The 25,425-nt window shown below is 48.4% G+C and overlaps 1 protein-coding gene across 4 annotated transcripts in view; it reads left to right on the top strand.

Annotated features, from left to right (window-relative positions):
* The window catches only part of Kcng2 (potassium voltage-gated channel modifier subfamily G member 2), a 65,481-nt gene that overhangs the window by 33,561 nt on the left and 6,495 nt on the right, over positions 1-25,425 (top strand). For all 4 annotated transcript variants that reach the window (XM_057788323.1, XM_057788321.1, XM_057788324.1 and 1 more), the window contains exon 3: positions 8,806-9,503. In XM_057788323.1, coding sequence (XP_057644306.1) covers positions 8,841-9,503 — 663 coding nt within the window. In that variant the 5' untranslated portion in view covers positions 8,806-8,840. The remainder of the gene's footprint in view (positions 1-8,805; positions 9,504-25,425) is intronic.

Below are 25,425 nucleotides of genomic sequence, written 5' to 3' on the forward strand. Positions count from 1 at the left end.
GCCCGTGGCTGTCCCACCAGAAACAGAGAGAGCTGGCAGGCTTTACTGCCTCAGCGTAGGCTCTTTCCTGCTTCCAGCAGGGCAGAGACTCCATGTTTTCCTTGTAGGATGCATATTGTTTTATTCTGACTGTTTTATACTGTTTTATTCCCCTCTCTGCATACATCTCGAGCAGCCACAGGGCTGAATGTGGCAACCTGGCTATTGGCCACTCTTGGTTCCTGGCTTCTAAATGCTACTGTGCCCACCATGACCAGCACATTCAACTCCAGATCTATCCAAGCATCCTGAGGCAGTGTCGTGGAGGAATCTCTAGTGATGCTCCGGTTCCCTGTCTGTTTCAGGGAAGTCAGCAGTCACAGCAACCTTCTGCACTCTGTCCCCTAAGAGCTTTGCATCCCACGGATAGAATTCCAACTCCACACAGTCAACTTGGGCTCTGAGACTTACAACTTCATAAAAATAAATAAATAAATAATAAAAAACGTAGAACCAGAGAGAGAAATCACTTAACCTCCTTTCTGGATAGATTTTCTTATAGATGTCCCTTTTGCCAGTGCTGTGGCAAAACTAACTCTTCACTTCATGCAGTGAGTGGCCGGCCAGCAACTTGTCTTTTAGATTTCAACCACATCCCTGATGGAGTTTGACTTTGCCTCAACGCAGTGCCTTTTGGTTACTGTTTGGTTTTGCAGCGTTTTTTCACCTTTGCCTTGACCGGGCAGTGGATGGAGTTGCCTTTTTTTTTTTTTTTTTTTCCTACAGCGCTCTCAGGTTTCTGCTGTGATGGAGGAACCTGTTCCCTAAAAAGGGTGGGGAAGAACTTCACGGCCTTCAACTTTGCCTTCTTAATTCAAAAGGAAGTTGACTTTAAAAACACTTGTAACATATAATTACTGTTCGTGTTTTCAGATGTATGTTCTACGGGAGGAAAACTCAGCCAGCAGAAGCTGCTCAGCGATTACGCGGTTATATTCATCATTACTCATCCTTCCGTACAAACACTTGGACTTGCCTGTGGTGCCAGAAGGATCCAGGCCATCCTGTTACAGCGGAAGAAGACATGGGGGTGGGAGCGTGGGGGCAGAAGGCGGGCAGTAGCAGGACCTCTCTCTAGATGTGATGTCCCCATGGAGCAGGCAGGCATCTCCCCTCTGTCTCAGGCAGAGTCCTGTCTTTCGGCAGGTGGAGAGAATAAACGGCCTCCACGGGGCCCTGCAAACCCACAGGATGTGGCAGAAAAGCTCAGCAGTTCCTCCATGGCTGCTCTTTGATTCCAGGAATTTGAATTCCAGAAAAGCTAGTGTCTTTGACTTGGTGGGGAGGGTGAGATACTGACGCACGCATGCCAGAGGCAAATGAACAGGGTATAGGAACATGGGTGTGGTGCCTTCAGGGAGCCCTATCTGCAAATGAGTACAAATTATGTCTGCAAGGACACAGCAGGGGGCAGGACGACGTACAAGCCAGAATGCTGGGTTCAGAAGCTACCCTTCCTGGACAAATCAGGACAGTTGCCATCTATCCCCGATGCCCATCTTCCCATTCGTTGATAAGGTTTGTTTCCAGATTGAACACCGCTTCAAGTCTCCATAGCACATGGCTGCTAAGTAAATCAGTACCTTCCAGCTTCCTCAGTGTTGTGGGCCACTGCTCTGGGAAGCCCCTGACCCCTGACTATGCTCTGCTCTCTGGCAAACATCCAGTATGAGACCTTTGACATCTCATAACTGGCGCAGGGAGATAAGAATGACTGTGTCCTGGGGGCAGGAACCCATTGCGTTGGTCTCCAGTGTCCCAAGGACTGAGTTCTTGGAGGGGGCATCACACTCAGCACAGACTGTTGGTTGGAAGCCCCTCCCCTCTGTTCCCCTCCCCATGCAGTAATCACACTAAAGTCACTTCTCATGCTCAGAAGCAGCTTCTCAACTCCTCCCTGGCACACGGAACTTACCGGCAAGCATGGGCACATTGCTTACTTATTTATCTATTTGTTTTGCTGTGACAAAATGTAACCTGAAAGAGAAAGCTTTGGTTTGGCTCACAGCTTGAGGGCACAGCTTGTGGCTGGGAAGGTGTCGTGGTAGGAACATTAGAATCCTGGTGACAGGGTGTCTTAGTTGGTGCTCTATGGCTGTGAAGAGACACCATCACCGCAGCCACTCTTAGAAAAGGAAGCATTTAATTGAGGGCTTGTTTTACAGGTTCAGAGGTTTAGTCCATTGTTGTTATTGGCCGGGAGCATGGCAGCGGGCAGGCAGACGTGGTGCTAGAGAAGTAGCTGGGATCTCTACAATAGATCTGCAGGCAGCAAGAAGAGAGGGACTCTGGGCTTGGAATGGGCTTTTTGAAACCTCAAAACCCACCCCCAGTGACACACACACTTCCTCCAGCAAGGCCACATTGTTGTTTTTCCGTGGGCACAAAGGCTGCACTTTAATCTACTGTTGCTTTAGCCGGCAATTTCAGCTCCACAGTTACTGACCTGCTTCTCTGGCAGGGGCCGGGCTGCTTACACTGCGACCTGGCAGGAATTGTGTTCCCATAGGTACTGGCTGTGTCTCTGCCGCCAAATATAGCTTTTAATTAAATCTCTATCATTCTGCTTCTCAGTAAGACCTGGGAGTCAAAGGCTAGGGTGAAACCTGCTCACTCAGAGGGGTGAAGTAGCAACTAGCTGACCTCTTTCTTTTCCCATGTCTCCAAAAGAGACCTTCCTTCTGCTCCTTCCGCTCAGCCAAAAGAACAAAACCTTACCACTTAAAGCTCCTCCCTACTACTTCCTGTTCATCTCCCTAACGTCTTCCAGATACTATCAGATTCTCTATGATTACTTTCTGTCAACCAGTTGCTAACTCAGCCTTCTGCCCCAAGGTTGACTTTATTTAATTAACACAAATGCAAAATCAGTGTTCACAGTGTGATCAAATATCCCACAATAATCCTTTGAAGTAGCGCTACTCCCTGGTGACCAAGTATGCAAATCAGTGAGCCTGTGGAGGTCAATCTCATCCAAACCACCACATTGGACGTGCACAGTCAGGAAGCAGAGAGAGATGAATGCTGGGTCTGTGTTTGGCATTCTCCTTGTATGCAGTTTGCGATGCCGGCCATGGAATGGTGCTGCTCACATACAGGGTGGGTGTTCCCGCCTCTCTGGAAACTCCCACACAGACACAGGGGTGACGCCTGTATAATTCTGAGTCCTGTCACGCTGACAACCAAGATGAAACGTCACGGTGTAGGAATCACACTCGGTCAGCCTCCTCTCTGCCCCCTCCCCTCCACCTGTCACTTTTTCTGTAACGGGTCAGGTGACTCACACCTGGGCCCAGTGGAGTCACAGAACCACACATGGCAGACCCACTGGGACCGGTGTACGTTCAGATCCTGTGTTGTCTGAGTGAGAGGTTTGTGCTTCCCTGGGCAGTGCCGAGTAAACAAACCGCTACCTTGATGGCAGGCCTTAGTCCTGACAACCGAGGACAGTCATTTTCTGAGCCTAAATACTGTCAGTCCAGGGTACGGTGCTGGATTTTACCTGGACCTGCTCACTCAGCAACTTTTCCGACTGAGGTGAAATCACAAAGCATTGTACTTACTATTTCAACCATTTTAAAGTATGCAACTTGGTGGGTTTTCAAATCCACATTAAAGATGTCGTAGAATCATCTCGCTTTTGGACCACTGTCATCACACCAGCAGGAATCTGAGCCTACAGAATTCTTGTGCTCGTTACCCCTCCCCCCACTGGGCAGCTGTTAACTTCTGTGTCTGTGAATGACCTTACCCATTTCATATCAGTGGGTTCATGCTATACAGCCTTTGACATGTGGTGGCACAACACGTTCAAGTTTTGTCCGTGTGATCGGAGTACTTCATAGCTTTTGTCTCAGTACCATGTCGGTGTATGGAGGTGCCAGCTTCTACAAGCACGTATATACACCTTTTCATCTGGGTATATGTATTCATTTCTCCCGGGTACTGATGTAGGAGGCAGTCGCTGAGTCATGTGGTGAGGTGACGCTGTCTGATCTTGGGGACAGCGCCAACTGTTTGTGGTGGGCCGTGCTGTGTGGTTTCCCCACCACATGGGAGATTCTAGTGTTTCCACATCTTCCCCAATGTTTCTTTTTACCATCTGTTTGGTGTGTAACTGTATGTGTTTTCGTGCATGTGCACATATGTGTACATACGTGTGGAGGCCAGAGGTCAACCTCAGGTGTCATTCTTCAGGAGCTGCCTACCTTGTTTTTTGAGATGGGATCTCTTACTGGGACCTGGGGCTCACCGGTTCATCTAGGCTGGCTCCAGGGAACCCCAAAGACCAACCTGTCTCTGCCTTCTCAGACCTGGGGTTGGAAGCACTCATCACTGTACCGCTAGCTTTTTACATGCGTGCTGGAGACTGAACTCAGGTCCTCGATCTCATGTGCAAATGCACACGCACGGTACTGGACTTCACCTGGACCTCCTTACTTTGAGCGCTTCCCAGTGGAAATAAAATCACATAGAGTTACTCTTACTGTTTTAATTGCTGGAAAGTATGTGGACCAGTGTTTTTACAATGCGTGAACGGTACTTTGTGACTTCCACAGCATGGCTTGTCCTCTGAGCTACTTCCACAGCTCGCCTTATTTGACTATAACTAAACAAAGTGGCATCTCTCTGTGTGATGCGGGCCACTCCTCCATCTCCTGGCCTCAGGGCATCTGCTGGACCGCTGACAGTTTGCCCGTTAGAAGATCCCTTGGATAAATAACAAGCAGCCTCTCTCACTGCTTTCCAAACACTCTTGTACACTGTCTTTAGATAGTTAATGTGAGCTATACCATTATAAGTCTCTGGATTTATCCGGCTTGGAGTTTCTTGAGGCACAGAAAAATGGTTTTCTTCAAATGTGGGGATATTTTTATAGTTATGAGAATTTCATAAACATATACTGTGTCTTGTTCAAGTCCATCTCCCATTCCCTCCCCTCCAACTCCTCCTCTATCCCAATAACCACTATTCTCCCTTCCCAATTTTATTTGTGTGTGTGTGTGTTTAAACCCAGCATGTCCACTTAGTATTGCCTGTATGCACATGGGTGCTGGGCCTTTTCTCAGAGGCTGCATCCTATAAGAACGCTGACTCTCAGATTTGGGGATTTTGTTTTTTAAGAGTTGTTTTCCCAAGCATTCTCTTCGCCTTTTCCCTCTTTCCCCACCTTTTGGGATGTCTTGGCTTCCTGTAGGCAACCCTGCTTCCCATTCTTCAGTTCCCCCTCTTCGCCTTAAGGGGGCGCTCTCGTGGAACTTGTTTTCATCCTATGATGTAATGGGACTTTCTTTGGGCCACCAGCTCACAAATAACACAGAGGCTTATTATTGATTATGACTCTTATAACTTAAATTAACCCGTATTTTTATTAATCTACATTATCCCATTTTGCGAGTCCTACTAGTTCTGCATCTAGATGGCAATGGCGTCTTGCTCACCTTCATTCATCTCCTACTTCCTCTCTCTCTGCCCGGAAGTTCCGCCCTATACTAGCTGTTGACCCCTCAGCTCTTTTTTTAAACCAACCACAGCAATATATCTTCACCCAGTGCAGGAATATCCCACACCCTTTGACGCTATCTGAGGCTGCTCGGTTCTACAACTTGTGATCTTATTTATTGTACTCCAGCTCCAGAATTCTCTTGCTTCTTTTTTATAATTTCTGTCTCCTTATTGGTACTGCTTGGATGGTCATTCTCATAAATTTCTTTAGGTTTCAGGGCATAGCTTCCTTTAACTTTTTTTGTCTGTTGGTTTTTGGTTTTGAGACAAGATCCCACACTGTAGCCCAAGAGGACCCAAAACTTACTTTGTAGCCAAGGCCAGCCTCAAGCTCCTGGCTCACAATCAGTTTCCCACATGCTGGGATTACAGGCTTGCATCATTACCCCAGGGTATCTCTTGAACATATTTAGTTTATTTAATCTTATCTGGTGAAGCTGCTGCTGTACCAGTTTCCTTAGGGGCAGCTCCTTTTAGCTGTCCTTTTCCTGCGTGGCGGCCATTCTTCTTCAGTCTCCATTTTCTTTGAGTTGCTGCTGTTGGAAACTGGACACGTTGAACAGTGTAAGTGGCAGCTCTGGAAATCAGGTCCCCACTCAGCGATTTGTCACAGTCACCGGTGTTTGTTTGCACAGCCCACAGTTTACTTAAAGCATCGATTTTGTACCGTCTGTATGCCTTGCCTTGTCTTACCTTGCCATAATGTCTCTGTTCACAGACAAAGCAAACCCAGTCTGGGCAGATGGGCTGTGTGAGCTGGGACCTTGCCAGCAGTCAGGCAGCCTGTAGAACTCCCCTGTTCACCTGTTTCCGTGCCTAAAGGTTGGCCCTGGAAAGCACCGGAGGCTTCTCTGATATTTACTGAGTAAACACACAAGCGTATGTGTGGCATCCTGAATCCCAAAGCATTTTCCAATTCCTTGTTCCCCAGGCACCTCATGTCCAGCCTGTCCTCAAAAGCTCTTGCTTGTTTCAATTGCAATCCATTGCCTCAGGCAGTAACAGCTAAAATATCCGCCAATGAATGGCTTTGACAGACAGTCTTAAGCTAGCTGTATTGGCACCAGGCAGGTTTCTGGTGTGGGAGATAACGGCATAGCCTTTGGGTCGGTCTTCCTGGAACTTGGAAGGAGCTTCAGGGAATGGGGACCAGTACCGGCGCTGGTGTTGGTGGTACAGACTGTGTTTCTTCAAGGACACTGTTGAGCTGGGAGCATGGGATGGACAAAGTGAGTTCTCTGAACTAGACACGGCATTGACAAGATGAGTACTCCGCACTGAGATCAGAGGGTGAATGTGGGGTGAGTTCCCCGTTCTGAGATCAGAGGGTAGATGTGGGGTGAGATCCCTGTGCTGAGATCAGGGGTGGATGTGGGGTGAGTCCCCTGTGCTGAGATCAGGGGTGGATGTGGGGTGAGTCCCCTGTGCTGAGATCAGGGGTGGATGTGGGGTGAGTCCCCCATGCTGAGATCAGGGGTGGAGGTGGGATAAGACCCCTGCATCTGAGATCAGAGGGTAGATTTGGGGTGAGCCCCCCACTCTGAGATCAGGGGTAGATGTGGGGTGAGTCCCCCATGCTGAGATCAGGGGTGGATGTGGGATGAGACCCCTGTGCTGAGATGGGGTGGATGTGGGGTGAGAACCCCGTGCTGAGGTCAGTGGTGGATGTAGGGTGAGTTCCCTAAACTGGAGTAGTATAGACACAGGGTAAGTCCAGTTGCTGCAAAAGGTCATTGTTATCAAGATTCAGTCACTTTCTCTGAAGGTCCTCATGGTCACTGATAGTTTGGGTTGGTCCCAAAGCTGCACAAAAGTTGGCTCTAGAAGTTTTTACCTGTTTTTCATTACCTGAAGGCTGGATTTTTGGAGTGCTTTATTGTACAATGTACTTGTCACATAGGGTACTAAGGTTGGGGCTAAGAAAATTCTTTCCTCGTATGTGCGCTGACAATTATCATTTGTCTGGCTGTCACCGTGAGAACAGTGGGGAGGGGCGGTCCCCCAACAGATATCCAGAGTGTCCTCAATGGCAGGTTGCTCCAACCTGAACCAACTTGCCTGTCAGCCTTACTCCTGCTGCTGTTGCCACAGCTCTACGAGCCTCTGCTGGACCTCTGACCTCTCCTTTCCAGCTGTGAACAGTACACTGGAGGGGTGGGGGGTCCTCTGGGACGGAGGACAGGCCCCTCCCTGCAGTCCAAATCTTGGATGTTAGTAACGTTACCCACCACCACCTTTTTATATAGCATCCTCTAGGAAAAGTGAGCCCAGTGCAGGAAAGAAAAAAAACTGTGTATGCCAAACAGTTGGCATAGAAACCTAGAAGGCTCAAAGACCATCTGAAGAAATTTCTATGGGTACCAAACAGTTCCTTTGACTTAGAAATCAAGGCTGGCAGAAAAATCAAGCGCCGTGGGTTTCCATCCTCCTTGATTGATTGGTGTTTCTCAACCCCAGCTGTGCTGCAAAATTACCTGGAAGCTTTGTTCCAAGCAGAGCAGACCACTGCCATCACTGCGATGTCAAAGCTGCACAAAGCCTAGCAAGGCCTGTTGCGATGCAAACGACTGTAAGATATAGACAGCTTCCTCTACGACCACCAGTGTCCCGGGACCCCCCCCCCTACTCCCCGCCCCGGTCCCCTGTGAATAAGCAGGCAGGACCTCTAAGAAAAACTGCCCCGGTTTCTCCTACACAATTATCATATATTTACATTTTCTTTTCGTTCCTACGTTGTGCTCAGTGTTTCTCATTTGGCTTTAAATGTCTTTTTTATAATTGGTTCCTTTAAATCCGGTCCAGAGCAGTGTACAAGCGGCGCATTTGTTGGAATTTCAGAAGTCTGTTTCTAATTTATGGCAAGCCCCACCCTACCTCTATTTTCCTCCTTTGTTGAAGGGCGGGGTAGATGCTCGCTTTTTAAATACTGATCAGCTCAGGGCAGACCAGACGTGGGTTTTGATAGACGTATGCTACCAAATACATAGCACAAACTCTGTTAAGAATCTAGGGTTTCTTAAACCCTTTCCATCTACGAACCCCTTCTTGCTTGGGAAGTTTTTTATGTTCCTGCCCTCTAGGAGATGAAGTAAGGTAAGGAGTCTTATGGAGAGTTTGAGGGAATCCCAAGTCTGGTTAAGGTGGAGCTTGCAAGCCAGAGGTGGACCTGGGATAGGGAGGGGCTCCTGGTCCCAGAAACCTGGATCCTTGGCAAGGCCGGCTTCTCTGCCCGCAGTTCTAACACTCGGATCCCTCTTACAGGCTCATTCTCCTGACCGCAGCCGGCATATGGGGCCATGGCCCGGCTCCCGGGGCACCCGGAGGTCCCCAGCCCAGAGCCTGGCAGCACAGGCCGGGGAGGTCGAGGCAGTCGAGCAGCCCGAGCGCGACACGTCATTATCAACGTCGGGGGTTGCCGGGTGCGGCTGGCCTGGGCCGCGCTGGCCCGCTGTCCCCTGGCACGCCTCGAGCGCCTGCGAGCCTGCCGCGGCCACGACGAGCTGCTGCGCGTGTGTGACGACTACGACGTGAGCCGCGACGAGTTCTTCTTCGACCGCAGCCCGTGCGCTTTCCGCGCCATCGTGGCGCTGCTGCGCGCAGGCAAGCTGCGGCTGCTGCGGGGCCCGTGCGCCCTGGCCTTCCGCGACGAGCTGGCCTACTGGGGCATCGACGAGGCGCGGCTGGAGCGCTGCTGCCTGCGTCGCCTGCGCCGCCGCGAGGAAGAGGCCGCCGAGGCGAGCTCCGGGCCACCCAGCCGCGGGCCCCCGGGGAGCCCGGTGCGTGCCCTGGACACCGGGCGGCTGGAGCGAGGCCGACGGCGCCTGCGCGACGTGGTGGAGAACCCGCACTCCGGGCTGGCAGGCAAGCTCTTCGCATATGTCTCCGTGGCCTTTGTGGCGGTCACAGCCGTCGGCTTGTGTCTAAGCACCATGCCTGATATCCGAGCAGAAGAGGAACGAGTAAGTGTGGGCATGGGCTTCAGGGAAAGGGTGGGACAGAGGGGGAGCCAGAATCATGGAGGAATGGACAAAAGGCCACATCTGGTGGGGTGTAGCGATTTAGAGGGTGCATGCCAATTTCTAGTTATGGTTGTCCACTATGCCCCCTGCCCTGGCTGGCTCCACCACATGCCAGGTCAGGAGTGAGGGTCCGATGAGGCCCCAAACTGCATTAAGTTTCAGAACATGGACCCACAGCTTTTATCCTGGGACCCCTTTCTGCATCTCCAATAACTCAGCAGGTAATACCTACAAAGTCTAGACAAAGTAGACCTAAAAAATACCGTATCTTAAGGATCTACAACAGTGGTTCTCAACCCTCCTAGTGCTGTGACCCTTTAATACAATTCCTCATGTTGGGGAACCCTATTTTATTTTTATTTCATAGCTGTACTTTTGCTACTGTTATGAGTCTGATATGTCACTCCTGTGAAAGGGTCGTTCGATTCCCCCAAAGGGGTCGCAACCGACACATTGAGAACCACTGGAATGGAGGCTAGTACGGGTCGATTTTGGATATCCCAGGGTTAGAGGCCCTTTATGGAGAAATGAGATTCTGATCCTTTTGAGTGATCTGTTTCCTGCCCTCTGCTCTCTGTCTTGTCCACCAATCCTAGAGTCCCAGCATGTGAACTGGTCTGTTGTCTGTGGTCAGCCAGTTCTCATGACAGGCCAGAGGAGATACAAAACAAACCACCTTAACAGCCTTTATACTCATTGATCATGGTGGAAAGTTCTGGAAAGAACGGGGGAAAGACATTATGTAGCAGATTAGGGTCTGTGTTGGGGGTGTTGGGATTCCTGCAGAAGAAGAGGGCATTCTACATTCAAACTTAGCTGAGTGCTACTCCAAGTCCTTCCAGGCCTTCCGTAGACACCTTTCTGTCCCCTGAGCAGACACGCCCTCCATTGCACAGGGCTCTTGGGCTACTCCTTGGAGTCCTGTAGTGTCCCTAGCCATGCCCAGTGTCCACCTAATGGGATAACTCATTCTAAGAAACCAAACTGACCAAGAGCATGGCAGCCCTGACTGCAAATTAAACTTAAAGGTAAACTTAAGAAAACTGGTTTGGCTTCCTTCATTATTGGTTGTCCCAAGCCTGAACATCTCCGGTCATGTTAAGTAGTCGTGAGTTTGTGGTTCCGCTTCTAAGATGATACTTGAGGCATGAAGTTTGGCTCAGGGGTAATGCGTTCGCCTGCTTACACAGTGGAGGTGGGGGTGGGGGGTATTCAAAGTGTTGGATTTTACGTGGTAGTAATTCCATATCTTAGTGCCTCAGTGAGTGATGACAGATCTGGGGACCCAAGCCCCGGGTCCTCTAGAAATACTGCTCACCTCCCTGTCCTCCACCACTGTGCACTTCCAAACATCATCTTCCTAATTCAGTTTCTGTGCCAGGCTTTGTGGGGGGGGGGCACTGACCAGCTCCCAAGTCATGACATGGAGACTTAGTTTTGAATGCTCAGCCTGGCTTAGGCATGTTTCTGGCTAGCTCTTTTAACTCAAATTAACCTGTTTCTCTTTGCCTACATTTTGCCTCAGGGTTTCTTCTTTTTCCTTCTGTATTTCTTACCTTCACTGCTTCTCATGTCTACTGACTGGAGGCTGCCTGACTTTTTGCCCTGGGCATCTCTCTCATTCTCTCCTCCTCCTTCTCCCTCTTGTTCTTCTTCCTTCTCTTTTTGAGTCTAGATTTCTCCTCCTATTTATTCTCTCCCACTTGCAGCCCTGCCTATCCTTTCCCCTGCCTCACTACTGACCATTTGACTTTTTATTAAACCAATCAGGTGCCTTAGGCAGGCAAGGTGAAGCAAATGCAACCCATTTTTACATAATTAAGCACACATTCTTACATCGTTAAATAAGTGCAGCGTAAACAAAAGTAACACACCTTTACACAGTTAAAGTAATCGTCCACAGCATAAACAAATATAACACATCTTTATGTTGTCAAAATAATAGTCTTCAACAAGTTACAATTAAAAAGTGGTGACCTTTGGAGAGAGGTGGCTTGCCGAGGCATGTCCACATTGCTACAGTGTGGCCTCTACAGTCTCCTTGGAAAGCTGTTGGCAATAGATGGCTGTAAAAAGATGCTTCTCCTGAATCTGTCTTAGAGACCCTAGGATGTTTTGACATCTGCTCTCTGGCATGTTAGTGACAAAATGGACATCAGACAGTTTCCAGTGGTCCGGTTGGAACAAGCTTGGCAAATTCCTTTTCTCCTCCGCCTGGGATGTAGGGAAGCTATGAAATGTCAATAGCTCGTCTGGAAAATTGCTCTCTGCTCAGCATATCCAAATAGTTGCCAATCACCCTCGTGGTAAAACCATGGCTTCCATGTGATCAGAATAAGTTCTTTAGCCTGTGGCTTGGGCCTGGATGCTCAGCATACTGGGACAATATGAGCATGAATCTCATTTACTTGCCAGCGCTTTCAGGTTTGCTACTGAGGCATTAGTTCCTGTGGAAAGTAGTTGTGGCCCGTTGTGTAAGGTCTACCTGTGAGAGGGTTCTGGGTAGACAGAGCTCTCTCAGACTGTGTGGGTTAGGCAGTGGGAATCCCTAACTCCCCCTACACCTTGTCCTGTGCTACACCTTAGGAGAGCTTGATCTGGAAGCTGCACAGAATGGCCCTCTGGGGTCTCTAGTGTGCAATGATCAGAGGTAAGGGCTCAGGGTGGAGCACTTAGGAGATGTCTGTCCTCTGCATGCATGAGGTGCTACATAATTGGCAATGGCATGACCATGTCCCAGGAAGAAGTCTTCTATCCCGTCAGCTGCTTTGTTTTTAGTAAAGCACACATAAAACTTGCCGTCTTGCACATTCTAGCACACAGCAGTGGTGCTACACGCGTTCACTGGTGTGTGGCTTTTACCTACCCATCTCCAGAGCTCTCCACAACAACAAAAGTTCTGTCACCAGTCACCAAGTGAGGATATTATACTGAGTGTAAGAAGAGTGTCACAAAAAACAGCGTGGGTGAGGACTGAGGAAAGCTGCATCCCTGGGGCTCCCTGCCTCGATTATGGACAGCCTTGGGAGTTGGGAAGATGATTCAGCAGGTAAGAGCACTTAGCTGCTCTTCCAGGGGATCTGAGCTCCAATTCCCAACACTCACCTGACAGATCACAACCATCTGTAATGCCCATCCCAGGAGATCAGACACGTTCTGGCCTCTGAAGACACTGTATGCATGTGTGGCGCAAGCAAAACACCCATATGCATAAAATAAAAATAAGGGGAAAATTTATAGGTAGCTTGACCAATCAGAGAATCTCCTCTCTCAAGCAATCACCAATCTTACATAACTTTGGGAAGGAATTTAGTGAGTCCTGTAAATTTCAGGAGCTTCTTGGGCCTTGTAAGTAAGCTACTTCCTGAATCTTATTAGCCTGCCTCCCCACTCTAGGAGAGAATGTTTCAGTTGGGAGGAGATAGCTACATAATATCGGAGCCCTTAGGGATCCCCAGGACAGTAGTGCTAAAAGAACTTATAGCCAACCCAGGCCCTGACGGTGACTGTCCTCCATTACTATGGAATCGTTTGGAAGTAGATGACATCTGAGAATTGTACGCACAGGGTCCAGAGCTAACCGTGGAAGTGTACTCTTCTCTGGGGTTGAAGCTGCTCTTATTGGTAGGAAACGCACAGGGGCAGGCTTTGGGCCAGTATGGTACATTGCAGTTTCTCTTTTGAGCGATTCAAATGTGTGGAGAGATGGTGCAGAGACAATTTTATGCCAACGGAGAGCTGCGAAGTTCCTTCTATGTGGCGGTGGCTGCTGTGTTGCCTGGAGACAGAGCTGAGCGCCTGCCTGGGCCTTGGCACACAGCGGGGACGGGCTGTCCTTGCCAGCCTGCCTGAGAACAGCCTGTCGCTGTAGAAGGCCCATGGGGTGCCGGGTGCTTTTCAAAAATCCATCATTTCCTTTGGCGTTGTGCTGTGTGACTGTGCCAGCCAGTATTTCCTTTTGGTCACATGATTAAATTAAAGCTGGTGTAATGAGCTATGGATTTCATGCCTGGGATCTCAGCTTCGAATTCACTGGGGTTGTTTCTCCGTAGCCTGGAAAGCAGGTGACAAAAGTGTCTGCTGCTCCAGCAAACACAAAGCCCTGCCACCTTCTGGCAGGCTGAGGGCTTAGCGGTCTTTGGGCCAGTTAGAGTTCCCAAGAGAAAGGATGTCTGTGCGCATAGGGTTCCACGTGAGGACTCAATGCAGACAGTCTCTGGATTGAGGCTGAGCTGTCCTAGATCTGCAGCTTCTGCAGGAGACCCAGAGGGCCTAGGCAAGGCTTAGAGCAGATGAGGTCCTGGCCCCACAGTTGCTTAGGACTCTCTGTCACCCGGGAGGGAGGCCTTCTATGTCATTCATATGACGGGGGAAGGCCAGTTACAGTGGAGGAACATCTGTTTTGCACCATTTTATCTAGACACCCTCACAGGCACATCTGGAGCTACGTCCGACCAACCTCCAGCCATGCCAGAGTCCATCCAGTACACACAAATATCCCCATCACCTGAGCTCTGGTTTTCGGCCCATGCCCACCCTGGTGTTTCTAACTGGAGGTTCTCCATTCACGGGGACGCCACAAGAGCCTTGCCAGGTGACAAACTGCCCTCCTAGCACTGGCTCAGACATACTGTGCCTTTGTGTCCCTGCCTGGGGATCATGTCTGGGGAACCTCCGACTGGTTTCAAGGGATATGAGGTTGGAGGCTGGAGGAGGCTCATCTCCAGGGAGTGGTCAGGGAAGCTTCAGTGCTGGCCTTCCCATCCACATTGGCATGAAAGTGGCCCTGTTACATGTGACACAGAGCTATACTCTGGAGTCTCAACATCAAGGCTCCTCCCATTGTCCCAGCATGGCCAGCAGCATGTTTTATTTTTTTTCCACATTCCCCAAGAGGCTCTAAGACCATCCTTTCCAGTCAACAAAAGCAGAAGAATGTAGGACAGATGGCTTTGAGTGTGGCTAGAGTCAGGCAGCTGGATGTCTCGAGTGGGGTAGCAAGATGTCTGCAGTGCAGTAGTGAGCAGGGCACAGGTGGGGATTGTCTTACGCAGGTAGCTGTGAACCTAAGAAAAGGAAGCCTAATTGCTCTTTGCTGAGAGAAAAGGCATAACCTGCCCAGGAGACTTATCATCACTGACAGTGACAGACTACGGCCCTGCACCTCTGCTTGGGCACCTGCCCTAGGGAATGTCACCAGGTCCTGTCACATTCAGAACCACGGAGCCTGGGAGGTTAGAGGGTAGGGACTTGGCCTTGCCTGAGGTCGGGGTACTACAGAACCACTGTGTGGTCAAGCCAGTTAGCTCTAGACTCCAAGTCCCCTGTCCAGCCAGTAGCATGTTTGATTGGCTTTCCTGCCCGTTTGCAAATCTACCTGTCAGTAAACCAGCAAGGGTGTTACAAAGTGAGTCAGCAAAATGTAGAGCCGCAGTCAGGGATCTGAGCAGGTCTGTTTGCACTTCTCTTCTGGAAAAACTGTGGATTGTTCTTTAAGTTACTGGCACTATGAAGTGGGCATGGTGTGTGGCATTGTGCCCTGTTCAGGGCAGCCCCCTTCTCTGTCATGGTCAACCCCACTGCTCAGAGTTGGGGTGGGAGCCCATGGCCAAGATTGCCGCTCGTTTCCATAGGAGGCCCTGTGGGCCCTTCCAGAGGTGTGGGAATAGCAGGGTCTGGTCAGTTTGCTGGACACTGGCTAAAGATAAAGTTAGGGCATTTGTTTTTCTAGGCTTCCTACACAAAAGATTTGTGTTTTGGATTTTTGCCTTAGTTTGAAAAAAAAATGTTAAAGATGTATCTAAGAGCCTAGGAGAGAAGCTGCAAGAGCAAACTCCTCCCTTTGTTATCTGCCCAAGGTCTTTCATCTGTCATCAGAGAGTCAAACTGGACACTGGTTAAATCCTTACACTAATCGCCTATTCTTTATTTTTATTATTATTATTATTAATTTCAAGTGTGTGTGTGAGAGAGAGAGAGAGAGAGACCAAGAGAGAGACCAAGAGAGACTGAGACTGTATGTGGAAGCCAGAGGTGTTGGGTCCCCTGGAGCTGCAGTTGCAGACAGTTATGACCTGCCTGGTGTGGATGCTAGGAACTGAACTGAGGTCTTCTAGAAGAGCAGCAAATGCTCTTAACCACCAAGCCACCTCTTCAGCAGCCCCTAAATCTCGATTCTGACTGTTGAGGGACTTTAAACATTTATTTCTCCTCTAGGACTTCCAATCCTCCATCCATCAAATGCAGATTCTTCAAAAAGATGAGATTCAGTGAGAGAACTAGGGGACTCATTATCCTTCTGCCTACAAGGATACAAACATACCTCAAAGGGCAGGAGTAGCACGTCAGAGGGACTTTGTGTGGTACGGGAGCCCCAGCCCTTTGAAGTGGGCAACCCCACTGCACCCCATCCAGCTCCAAAAGGTTCTGATAACAAGCAAAGGTTGTTGGTCTGCAGACACAGTAAAGGTGGTTGGTCTGCAGACATGGTGAAGGTTGTTGGTCTGCAGACACGGTGAAGGTTGTTGGTCTGCAGACACAGTGAAGGTTGTTGGTCTGCAGACACGGTGAAGGTTGTTGGTCTGCAGACACGGTGAAGGTTGTTGGTCTGCAGACACAATAAAGGTGGTTGGTCTGCAGACACGGTGAAGGTTGTTGGTCTGCAGACACGGTGAAGGTTGTTGGTCTGCAGACACGGTGAAGGTTGTTGGTCTGCAGACACAATAAAGGTGGTTGGTCTGCAGACACGGTGAAGGTTGTTGGTCTGCAGACACAGTAAAGGTGGTTGGTCTGCAGACATGGTGAAGGTTGTTGGTCTGCAGACACGGTGAAGGTTGTTGGTCTGCAGACACGGTGAAGGTTGTTGGTCTGCAGACACGGTGAAGGTTGTTGGTCTGCAGACATGGTGAAGGTTGTTGGTCTGCAGACACGGTGAAGGTGGTTGGTCTGCAGACACGGCAAATCTAGACGAGGATGGCAGTTCAGGACAACCTCTGCCTCCACTGGTGATGTGCTCAACTCACAAAGAGCAGCTGTTCTGCCCCAACGCCCCATTTTTGTTACCCAGCTCAAAATGCAGAGGGTATTTTGCCCCACTGTCCTCTACATTGGCCAGTGAGCACAGCTGCCATGCCAAGGACTCCTTGGAACTGAGAGGAAATGGAAGATGTTTTTTCCTAGTGTGTGTGATTTCATTGCCTCCCAGCATTCCCTGAAATAGGACTGGATTATTTTGACAGATAGGCTGTATTTTTAAGGGAACTCAGTGCACCCAAGTATAAATTCATCAGGCGCCAGCCACCCAATTTGGAGAACGTATTTGAGAAGTTGGAATTAAGATTTTGACATCAGCTAAGCCTGAAGTGTTGGGGTGTCGCATAAAGGGGACACTGTCAAAATTCACCGTTAGCCATGGCCATATTAGGTCATTTAACCAAAACCATTCCCCGTGAGGCACTGTGGAAAACCCTGCTGTGGTTTGGAGTGGGACTCTACAGCAAAGACCCAGGTGAACCTGTGTCCTCTGGGTTCCCTGTCTGCTAGGGGAAGCCTGTGCTTCCAGAAGCACACTCTAGAAAGCATTTAACCTGGGAGTCAGCGTTTTCTCACTTGAACATGGCTTGGACATCTTGAAAAATAAGCCTGCCACCTCCATGGGAGCATCTGTTACAAACCTAGTATATACAGAGCTTGGAGGAAGCAGCTAAACCTCAGGTCCTGGTACCTAACCCATCTCCGTTCACTAGTCTCCCTGTAGCCTAGAGAACACGCAGACTCTCAGAGTAGGTATTATTATTATTATTATCACTATTGTAGATGAGCATTTGTTTTTATGGACAGTTGTAAAATGCAGAGCCTTCCCGGAACAGAAAGAGATTTAACTGAGAGGAACAACCAGGCTGATGGGTTTTTGTTAGCCACCCTCCTCATAACTTCCCTTTCCTGCCAGAATGGTAGCCCACCACCAGCCTGGCAGCCAGCTGGGCTCGCAGCACCATGGCCAGAGCCCCCTCTGCACACCCCGCGTCTATCTGCACAGCATCGGGGGGGATACGACGTTAAGTGTTCCCTCGTGGCTGCCCTTCCCCGACTCTTCACGGTTGTAACTGACTCTGGGGTGATTGTTCTTGTCCACAGATGACCTTGAGGGATTTGATCGTGTGGCATGTTGCTGCTGTGACTGGGCCATGTGGCAGCTCCACAGGCTGCTCCTCAGAGGTCAGATAGATGATCTGGGGTCCGTTCATCCATATGCCCATTCAGGTTGCTGGACCAAACCAGTGAAGGGGGTCCTTCTCTATATTCACCTGTCTCAGACACTATATCCTAGCTGTTTAAGTTTCCTTGATCACTAGGTGATAGGCATGTTTTTATGTATCCATCCGCTAATTGCTCCTCTGAAAATTGCCGGCTCTTTTTGCCAACTGTCCTTAGGTGGTTGTTGGTCCTTGATCCTGTGCACACTGCAGGGCTTTCCCATAGACCACATGTGTACCTCTGTCTGGGTCTCGCTTGAAATGGGCACACCCTCCCCACCTTGCTTCTCCTGTCACCTCAGCATGAAGCTCAACCGGCCCAGTGTCCTTCTCCTACTGGGCACCTCCTTGACAGTCCCAGACTGACTGAGTTCAGTGCACACCCACGACAGAGATTTGCTTGTGCCTTTTAAAACCAGGTGAGGGCCGATCTGACCCTGGCCGCTGGTGCCCTCCCGCTTACAATCCTGCATAAGACGCTCCCGACCTTGCTTGCCTTGGACCTTGATTCATGAACCTGACCCTTGGTGGACATCTGCTGAATTTGCACCTGGTAATTTAGAGAGTCGAGAGAGAAGTGGTGTGTGCTTTTGCCTCCCACCAGAGGCTGGAAAGCATTCTACCTGTAACTGCTGATCAGCGGGCTGAACAAGGAAAACCAGAAGCAACTCCATTAGCCTTAGAGATCCTAACATTTAGTTTTGCTTTTAATTAGTCCTAATAGGCAGGCATAAATAAGTTTTTCATCTTAACATGGCATGTGAAATGTTACATATGGATGACTAGATAAATGTAAACGTTACTTTGTACTCTTGAGACTGGTTGTATGTATACATGATCCAGCATAAGCATTGACCATGCATTAGCAAAGTTACTGCCTCTGATTCCACCAGTTTGGGACAGGTCCTTCTGTTCTTGGGACACACCTTGAGCAGGAAGTGTTTTACCAGTTCCTTTCTGGTTTCTGTTTCCTCGGTCTGTGACTGCATTCAAAGATTCACCTGTTGACAATGGGCGGGGCTTCCTCCTCACAGGCTATGGTCACCTCTTGTATGGATTTTGCTGTAAATCCAAGTAGCTAAAAATGTATTCAAATTTGTCAAGATGACTTTTTAAAAATAAACAGAAAAAATCAGTCACTTCTCTGCATATCAGAGTATTAAAAAATAGTGAGAAAACTGTTCTGGTCAGTATTAGAATAAAAATGTGAAGTGCCTAGGAGCAGACTTATAAGAAAGACTGTGTTCAAAAGAGAAGCCAACATGAGGCTGGGTGAGGCATAGAAAGAGCGAGTGAATGTAGCATCTTGTGCTCTTAGATGGGAGACGTGGCTCCCCAAATTGATACATACCCACGGTGCTGGCTGTCACAAGCCCAGTGAGTGTTCTTGGAACCTTCCAGGACGTCCTTAGGGACCTAGAGAAATGCATGTGCTCAACTAGCTATGAGCTGTAAAGAATGAGGAAAACGGATGTTTTCCTGGTGATCTTGGTGTCTAACAACTTCCTAGACTTGGCGTTTGTGAACGGTGGTCACAAGCTCACTAGTGGCTGTGGCTGAGATTCAGCTGAAGTCAGCTCTGTCCCCATGAAGTGTCTCACTCATAGGAACCTGGCACATGTTTGGTCTCACTTTCTAGCCAGAAAAAAAGGGGTTCCTGGCTACGCAGAGCATGATCTTTCCCAGAATCTTGTTGGGGACACACATACCTAACAGCGGCATTGACAGGGGAAGGAAGGCAGGAATCTTTGGGGAGCGCATCCTAATATCTCACAGTTCCTATACTTACCAGATGCAGGAACATAGTATAAATAAAATTAAACAGTTACATACTTAGTAACAGCTCTTAGAAAACTAGATGCAAAATTAAATATGTTCTTGGTAAGAAACACTTTGGAAAGTGCAGTAAGTAAAATGAAGCAAACATATGCTTAGTAACGACAGCGTGCTCACTCTGGCAATTCGGAGACGATCACAAACAGAAACAGGCAAATCTGTGTGGCAACGAGTGCACGAGGTGAAGCCTCCCACTTCTGTGAGTTGTCGTCTGAATAGATGCTTCCTGAAAGGTGGTGGTGGTGGTGGTGTTTGGGTATTTGTTTGTTATTTGTTTGTTTCAAGACAGAGTTTCTCTGTGTAACAGTCGTGGCTGTCCTGGGTTCTGTAGACCAGGCTGGCCTTGAACTCAGAGATCCACCTGCCTCTGCCTCCTGAGTGCTAGGATTAAAGTACCACCACCACTAGCCTTTCACGGATATTTAAATAAATTCCAAATATGTGGAAGGCCATGGGGGAAAAAAAAACAAAATCCATGTAACTAGTAAAAGAAAATGTAAGTTAATATACCCAGTCTTGTGCGTGTGGGGGAAATCATTTTAGCCTCCACAGGAAAGCCAGAAACCATAAAGGTAATAAAAACTACAATATATGTGACTATAGGCTAATAATGTTCATATAGAAGAAACTCAAGTACATTCATGAGAAAAATGATGTCTCATGGAGGAGGATCTGATGCCTGGGAGCCAGCTATGAAGGTTAGCAATGCCCAGAAAATGTAGCAGATCTCAGTAGTAAACAGGCTAGCACCTCCCCTTCAGTGAAGGAGACTGTCTTCCTTTAGGATTGGCAGAGACGCCAATACTTGTGCACACTGGTCTGTGTGAGGGCTTTAGAAATGGGTCTTTTGCAGACAGTGAATGAATGCAGAAGAGGGGGATTTCCCAGCTGAGCCTATCCAGAGGAGGAAAGAGTGAGTCTCCAGTGAGAAGACCACTTCCGGGACTGGGGGATCTGCCTAGTTCAGTGTTCAAGTGCTGGCCTAGCATGTGGGAAGCCCTGGATTTAATAAAAATAAATAAATAATAAAAACAGAAAACATATTTCTGGGAGTTCTGCCTAAGAAGCCACGGGCTTTGTATGCTTAGGATGTCCCTGGTGCACTGTTTGTAGTCGGTAAAAAATTTAATGAGAGAGACAGAGAGAGAAAGAGAGAGAGAGAGAGAGAGAGAGAGAGAGAGATTCCTAGTAATTGTAGTTGATTAATTCAAACCAACCCACCTGCTTCAAAGTGCTCACTGGGCTGAGCCAGGCCCAGAGCAGCAAGCCTACCCTAGTCCCCAAACAGAGCTGCAGTTGTGAGGCATGACCTTCAGGAAACCGCTAAAATTAACAGCTCAGTGAAGAACAGTGGCTGTGCATTTTGTGCCGTTGTTAAACCAGACGGTAATCTAATCCGCGATCTGGGACTCTCTGCACCCTGTCTGTCTGTAGCCTGCTGATTCTGTCTGACCATCTATCTGGAACCTCGGTGCATGGCTCAAAGCTGGGGAACAGCAGGCTTGCCACTCCCAGGGGTACAGCAGAGCCCCCAGCTGCAGAAAGCACATGGACAGGCTTAGTGTGCCCGTTCACGTTGCTGGCAGTCCCCAACCTCAGGTGCTTGCCTAATCTCTCAGAAGAAACCAGCAACATTTGGGGCTAGGGCCCTTGAAGGATTTGTTTATGTAGCATAACACAAACTAGTTAACAGAGTGTTGTCAGGAGGGAGGCTTGACAGCCTGCCTCGTGCAGCACAGACTATTCGAAACGAGCCACTCATTATTTCTGCTTAAACGACTGCAGTGATGTTTTGAAACAAGAGCTTCTCCTGAGTAGATTTTCCTCTGCTACTTTCCTGCTTGCTTCACCAAATCTGACTACGAGAGCTCTGTTCCAGAGATAATTAAGAAGAATAAACCTCAAATGAGTTCAAAGTCAAATCTAGAGTTGGTGAAATGAGCTAACAAGCGCCTTGTTCCAACTCTTCTGAGACAGAAGGTGTAATCAGCATGGTCATTAACAAGAACGTGTTCGGCTGTGGTCTCAGCCTTCATCGTGTCCGCCCGTGGACAGCACCAAGACTGCTGACTGCAGGAGGCTGGGTGGTCCTGCGGACTATTCTACCTTGTTACCTAAAGCAGATGGTTGGACTGATGAAGAGCTGGGAGGAAGTCCAGGCAGTGTGGAGTAAGAGGTACATGGAAGAATTTAGTCATGCACCAAGGAAGACACAGACTTACGGTACATCTGTCTTCCTTTGCTTCCTCCTGCCTCCTCGTCCACTGGCTGTGTTTAATTTGCAGAGAGTGAGATACACAGTTAGAAGTTAGCTCCTTGGCAAGCTACTGCCACTCATTCTTAGTCACACGAGACAAAAGCAGGGACAAAAGTGAGTCTGCGTGGGCCAGCACGTTAGTGTAGCTCGGTGGCGCACCTGCCCCACGGCTGATTGACGTTCCACCGCCATTGAATTGACACCATCTTTCCCTTTCACTGGAAATGAGCGAGACCAGCGCCCACAGGAGCCCCAGGTCTATAGGCCTTGCTCTCTGGAGCATTTGCTTCCCAAAGTGTGCCTGTCCTGTTTACTAGTCGTGAGCCAGCCTGGACTTCTTATTTCTTTCCTCTGCTACCAGGATGGGTACATTAGTCACGTTCTTTTCTGATTGCTACGCTGGGCACATAGTTGCTTAGATGCAGCATGTGTGGGCCACGCACTTGAGTTTTGTTTATTAATGCGAATACTGCAATTCAACGGCGGAGGCAAAAGCTGGGGCCTGGTGGGCGTCATCAGCATTCTGAGAGAGAATTGTTTTCCACTCTGCATTCCACAAGCAAAATGAGTAACCGTAAGTAAGACAGAAGAAAGACATTTCTAGATGTGCAAAATCTAAAAGAAATCTATCCCCCGCCCCCCCCCCACACACACACACTGTTCTTTAAACTGCTGGAGGGTGTGCTTCAACAAAATGGCCAGTGGGGGAAACATCTTGTGTAGGAAACAGGAATCCAAAGCTGGAAGGAGAGGCTGGAGGTCCAGGCAGGTGCTCGCTCCTGGGGGAAAAAAAAAAAAAAAAAAAGACCAGTTACAATGACACATTCCTGTAACAGTTTTAGGAAACTGTAAAAGGAGGAGGGAAAATTCAAGTCTAGCCTTAGTCACTTAATTGAGACCCTATCACAAAAATAAATGACTAGGAATGTATCTCAGTGTCCAGTGCAAAGGTTCAATCCCCGGTACCATGCAGGAAGAGGAGAAGGAAGGAGAGGGGTCCATAGATAAAACCCATCTGTACAACCACAACCCAGCAACGAACACAGAGAAACTGGGTTTCTTTGAAGTCCTATTCAGCGCTGCACTGAACATCAACAGACCTGGCAGGGAGCTAGGAGCCTGTTGAGGTGCTGGTGGGTTTTCTATGTGCCCAAAGTTACAAGACAGCCGGGTTAATGCACATACCGATAATTCTAACACTTGAGAGGTAATGGCAGGAAGGCTAAGAGTTCTAGGCCAACCTGGGATTTGTGAGATTCTGTCGAGAGAGAGAGAGAGAGAGAGAGAGAGAGAGAGAGAGAGAGAGTTGAGAAATAGATAGATAGATGATTGATAAATAGATATAGTAGATAGATAGATAGATAGATAGATAGATAGAGATAGATGATAGAGACATAGATGATGATAGATGGTAAATAGATGATAGATAGATAGATAGATAGATAGATAGATAGATAGATAGATAGATAAAAGCACACCATTGATGAGAGGCATCCATTACCAAAGTGGACAGAGGTACATGCTTGCCGTGAAATGGGAGATCAGGCGCTATGGGACTCACCCCAGCTGAGTGCTAGGATCTGTAAAGTCACATTAAAACCTGTTTTTTTTTTTTTTTTGCAAATATCAGCAAGCTGATCCATAAAATATTTGTGGGAAAATAGAGGAGCCATTTTTGTTTGTTTGGAGCTTAGCCTTTAATGGCTGAGCCATCTCCAGCCTAATAGGAGCTGTTTTTAAGGACTGAAGAGTCATACCTCTTAACTTCAAGATTTACTACAAAGCCACAGTTAGACTCTATGACACTGTGAGTGGTAAGACCTGCAGTCAGCACAGAGCGCAGACAGGCATGCAAAAGGTCAACTGGATTTTTAGTTTTTTGTTTGTATGTGTATGGGTGTTTTGCCTGTGTCTGAGTCATGTGCTTGCAGTGCCCAAGAAGGCCAGAAGAGGGCATCAGAGCCCCTGGGATTGGAGTTACAACTGGTATATGTACACTAGGAACTGAACCTGGGTCCTCTGGAAGAGCCCTGAGCCATTTAACCACTGGACCATCTCTCCAGCCTCTTGCCTTATATTTTTTTTAAAAAAAACTTAAGCTCAAAATAGATCATAGCTATAAACATGAAATGTAAAATGTGCAACTTCTGTAGTACAACCTAAGAGGCAGTCTTTGCTTGTCTGGATTGGAGCTTTCAGATCCTGTATCAAAAGCCTTTCTACAGAAGGAAAATTGGTAAATTGCATTTCATTCAAGTTAAACACTTTGCCTGTGAAAGATTGCTAAGGGAATGAAAAGGCAGTGCTTGGGCTGGGGGAAATGTTTGCAAATCACAGATCTGACAAAAGACTTGCAATTAGACCATATAACAAGCCTGTGCAAACTCAGCTGTAAGAAAACCCATCTTAAAGGGAACAAAAGATTTCAGCAGAGAAGACATACAGACGACAACACCCGAGAAGTGGCTGGGCTCCGCCAGCTACCAGGGCTATACAAACTAAACGATTTGTGAGCTCACACACTGTGTAAGGACAAAGAGAGGGAGAGAAAATGAGCAGGTGTGTAGTGGACTGTGATTGGAAACAGCAATCAGGAGCTAGTGCTCGCGAGGCTGCAGTGCACTGGAGTCCCTGGCCCTACGTGGAGAGGCAGGGGCATGGCTGTAGTAGTGTGCTCTGATCCTGACATGATCTGATCCAGCCATCTACCCGAGGGACTCACCCAAAAGAAAAGCAAGTGCCCCCAGAGACTGACTCATTACCGATCATGCCAGCTTTATTTGCAAATGCGCATTCACATGTGGGCGGTGGATATACACTGGCACCGTCATATAAAGGGATCAGTCAGTTTACCTGGAGCAGGCAGGGTCAGAGGAACGGCCAGCCCTGAGAAATCTGTGTTGGGTGGGACCTTATGAACCATCCTCCTGGAAGGCGCCTTGGTGTACCGTCTCAGTTCACAGAATTGCACTCTGACATGTGGGGTTCTCCTTATGCAGAAGACTCTGGACCCATTTCTAATGTTCCCTAAGAGTCTAGTCCCCAAAGGGAATGTCCAGGTCAAAGTGGACAGTGTTTGACCACGTTTGAAATTTACCTGAGCAGAGTTTTTGCTGCTGTATATTTTGTCTGGCGTTCTAGACCTCAGCTGGAGTACCCAGACTCTAAAACCTCAGCCTCAGGCCCAGCTGACCCATGTGTAATAGAGAATGGGTTTACTAAAGGAACAGCTCAGAAATGTCTAATGAACAAGGAATGTGTCTGTTTTGTGAAGTTACATCTCACATCCAGCAACCCTAGAGAACCCCTAGTGTGTGAACCTGGGACATTCCCAGCAGGTTTGGTTTTGTAAGTGGTTGAGGTTTGGGGAGGGGGTTGTTTCTGTTTTTGGTAGTTGTGGGTGATTCCACATGCGAGGCTTAGTGAAATGCACAAAACCTGAATTCAGCTCCAAGTTTCTTTCCTACAGAGGGAAATGGGGCCTGAGTAGACATTTGCCTCCGATGTTCTCATG

The sequence above is a fragment of the Chionomys nivalis genome, chromosome 14 (assembly GCF_950005125.1).
Source record: "Chionomys nivalis chromosome 14, mChiNiv1.1, whole genome shotgun sequence".
Lineage (NCBI taxonomy): Eukaryota > Metazoa > Chordata > Mammalia > Rodentia > Cricetidae > Chionomys > Chionomys nivalis.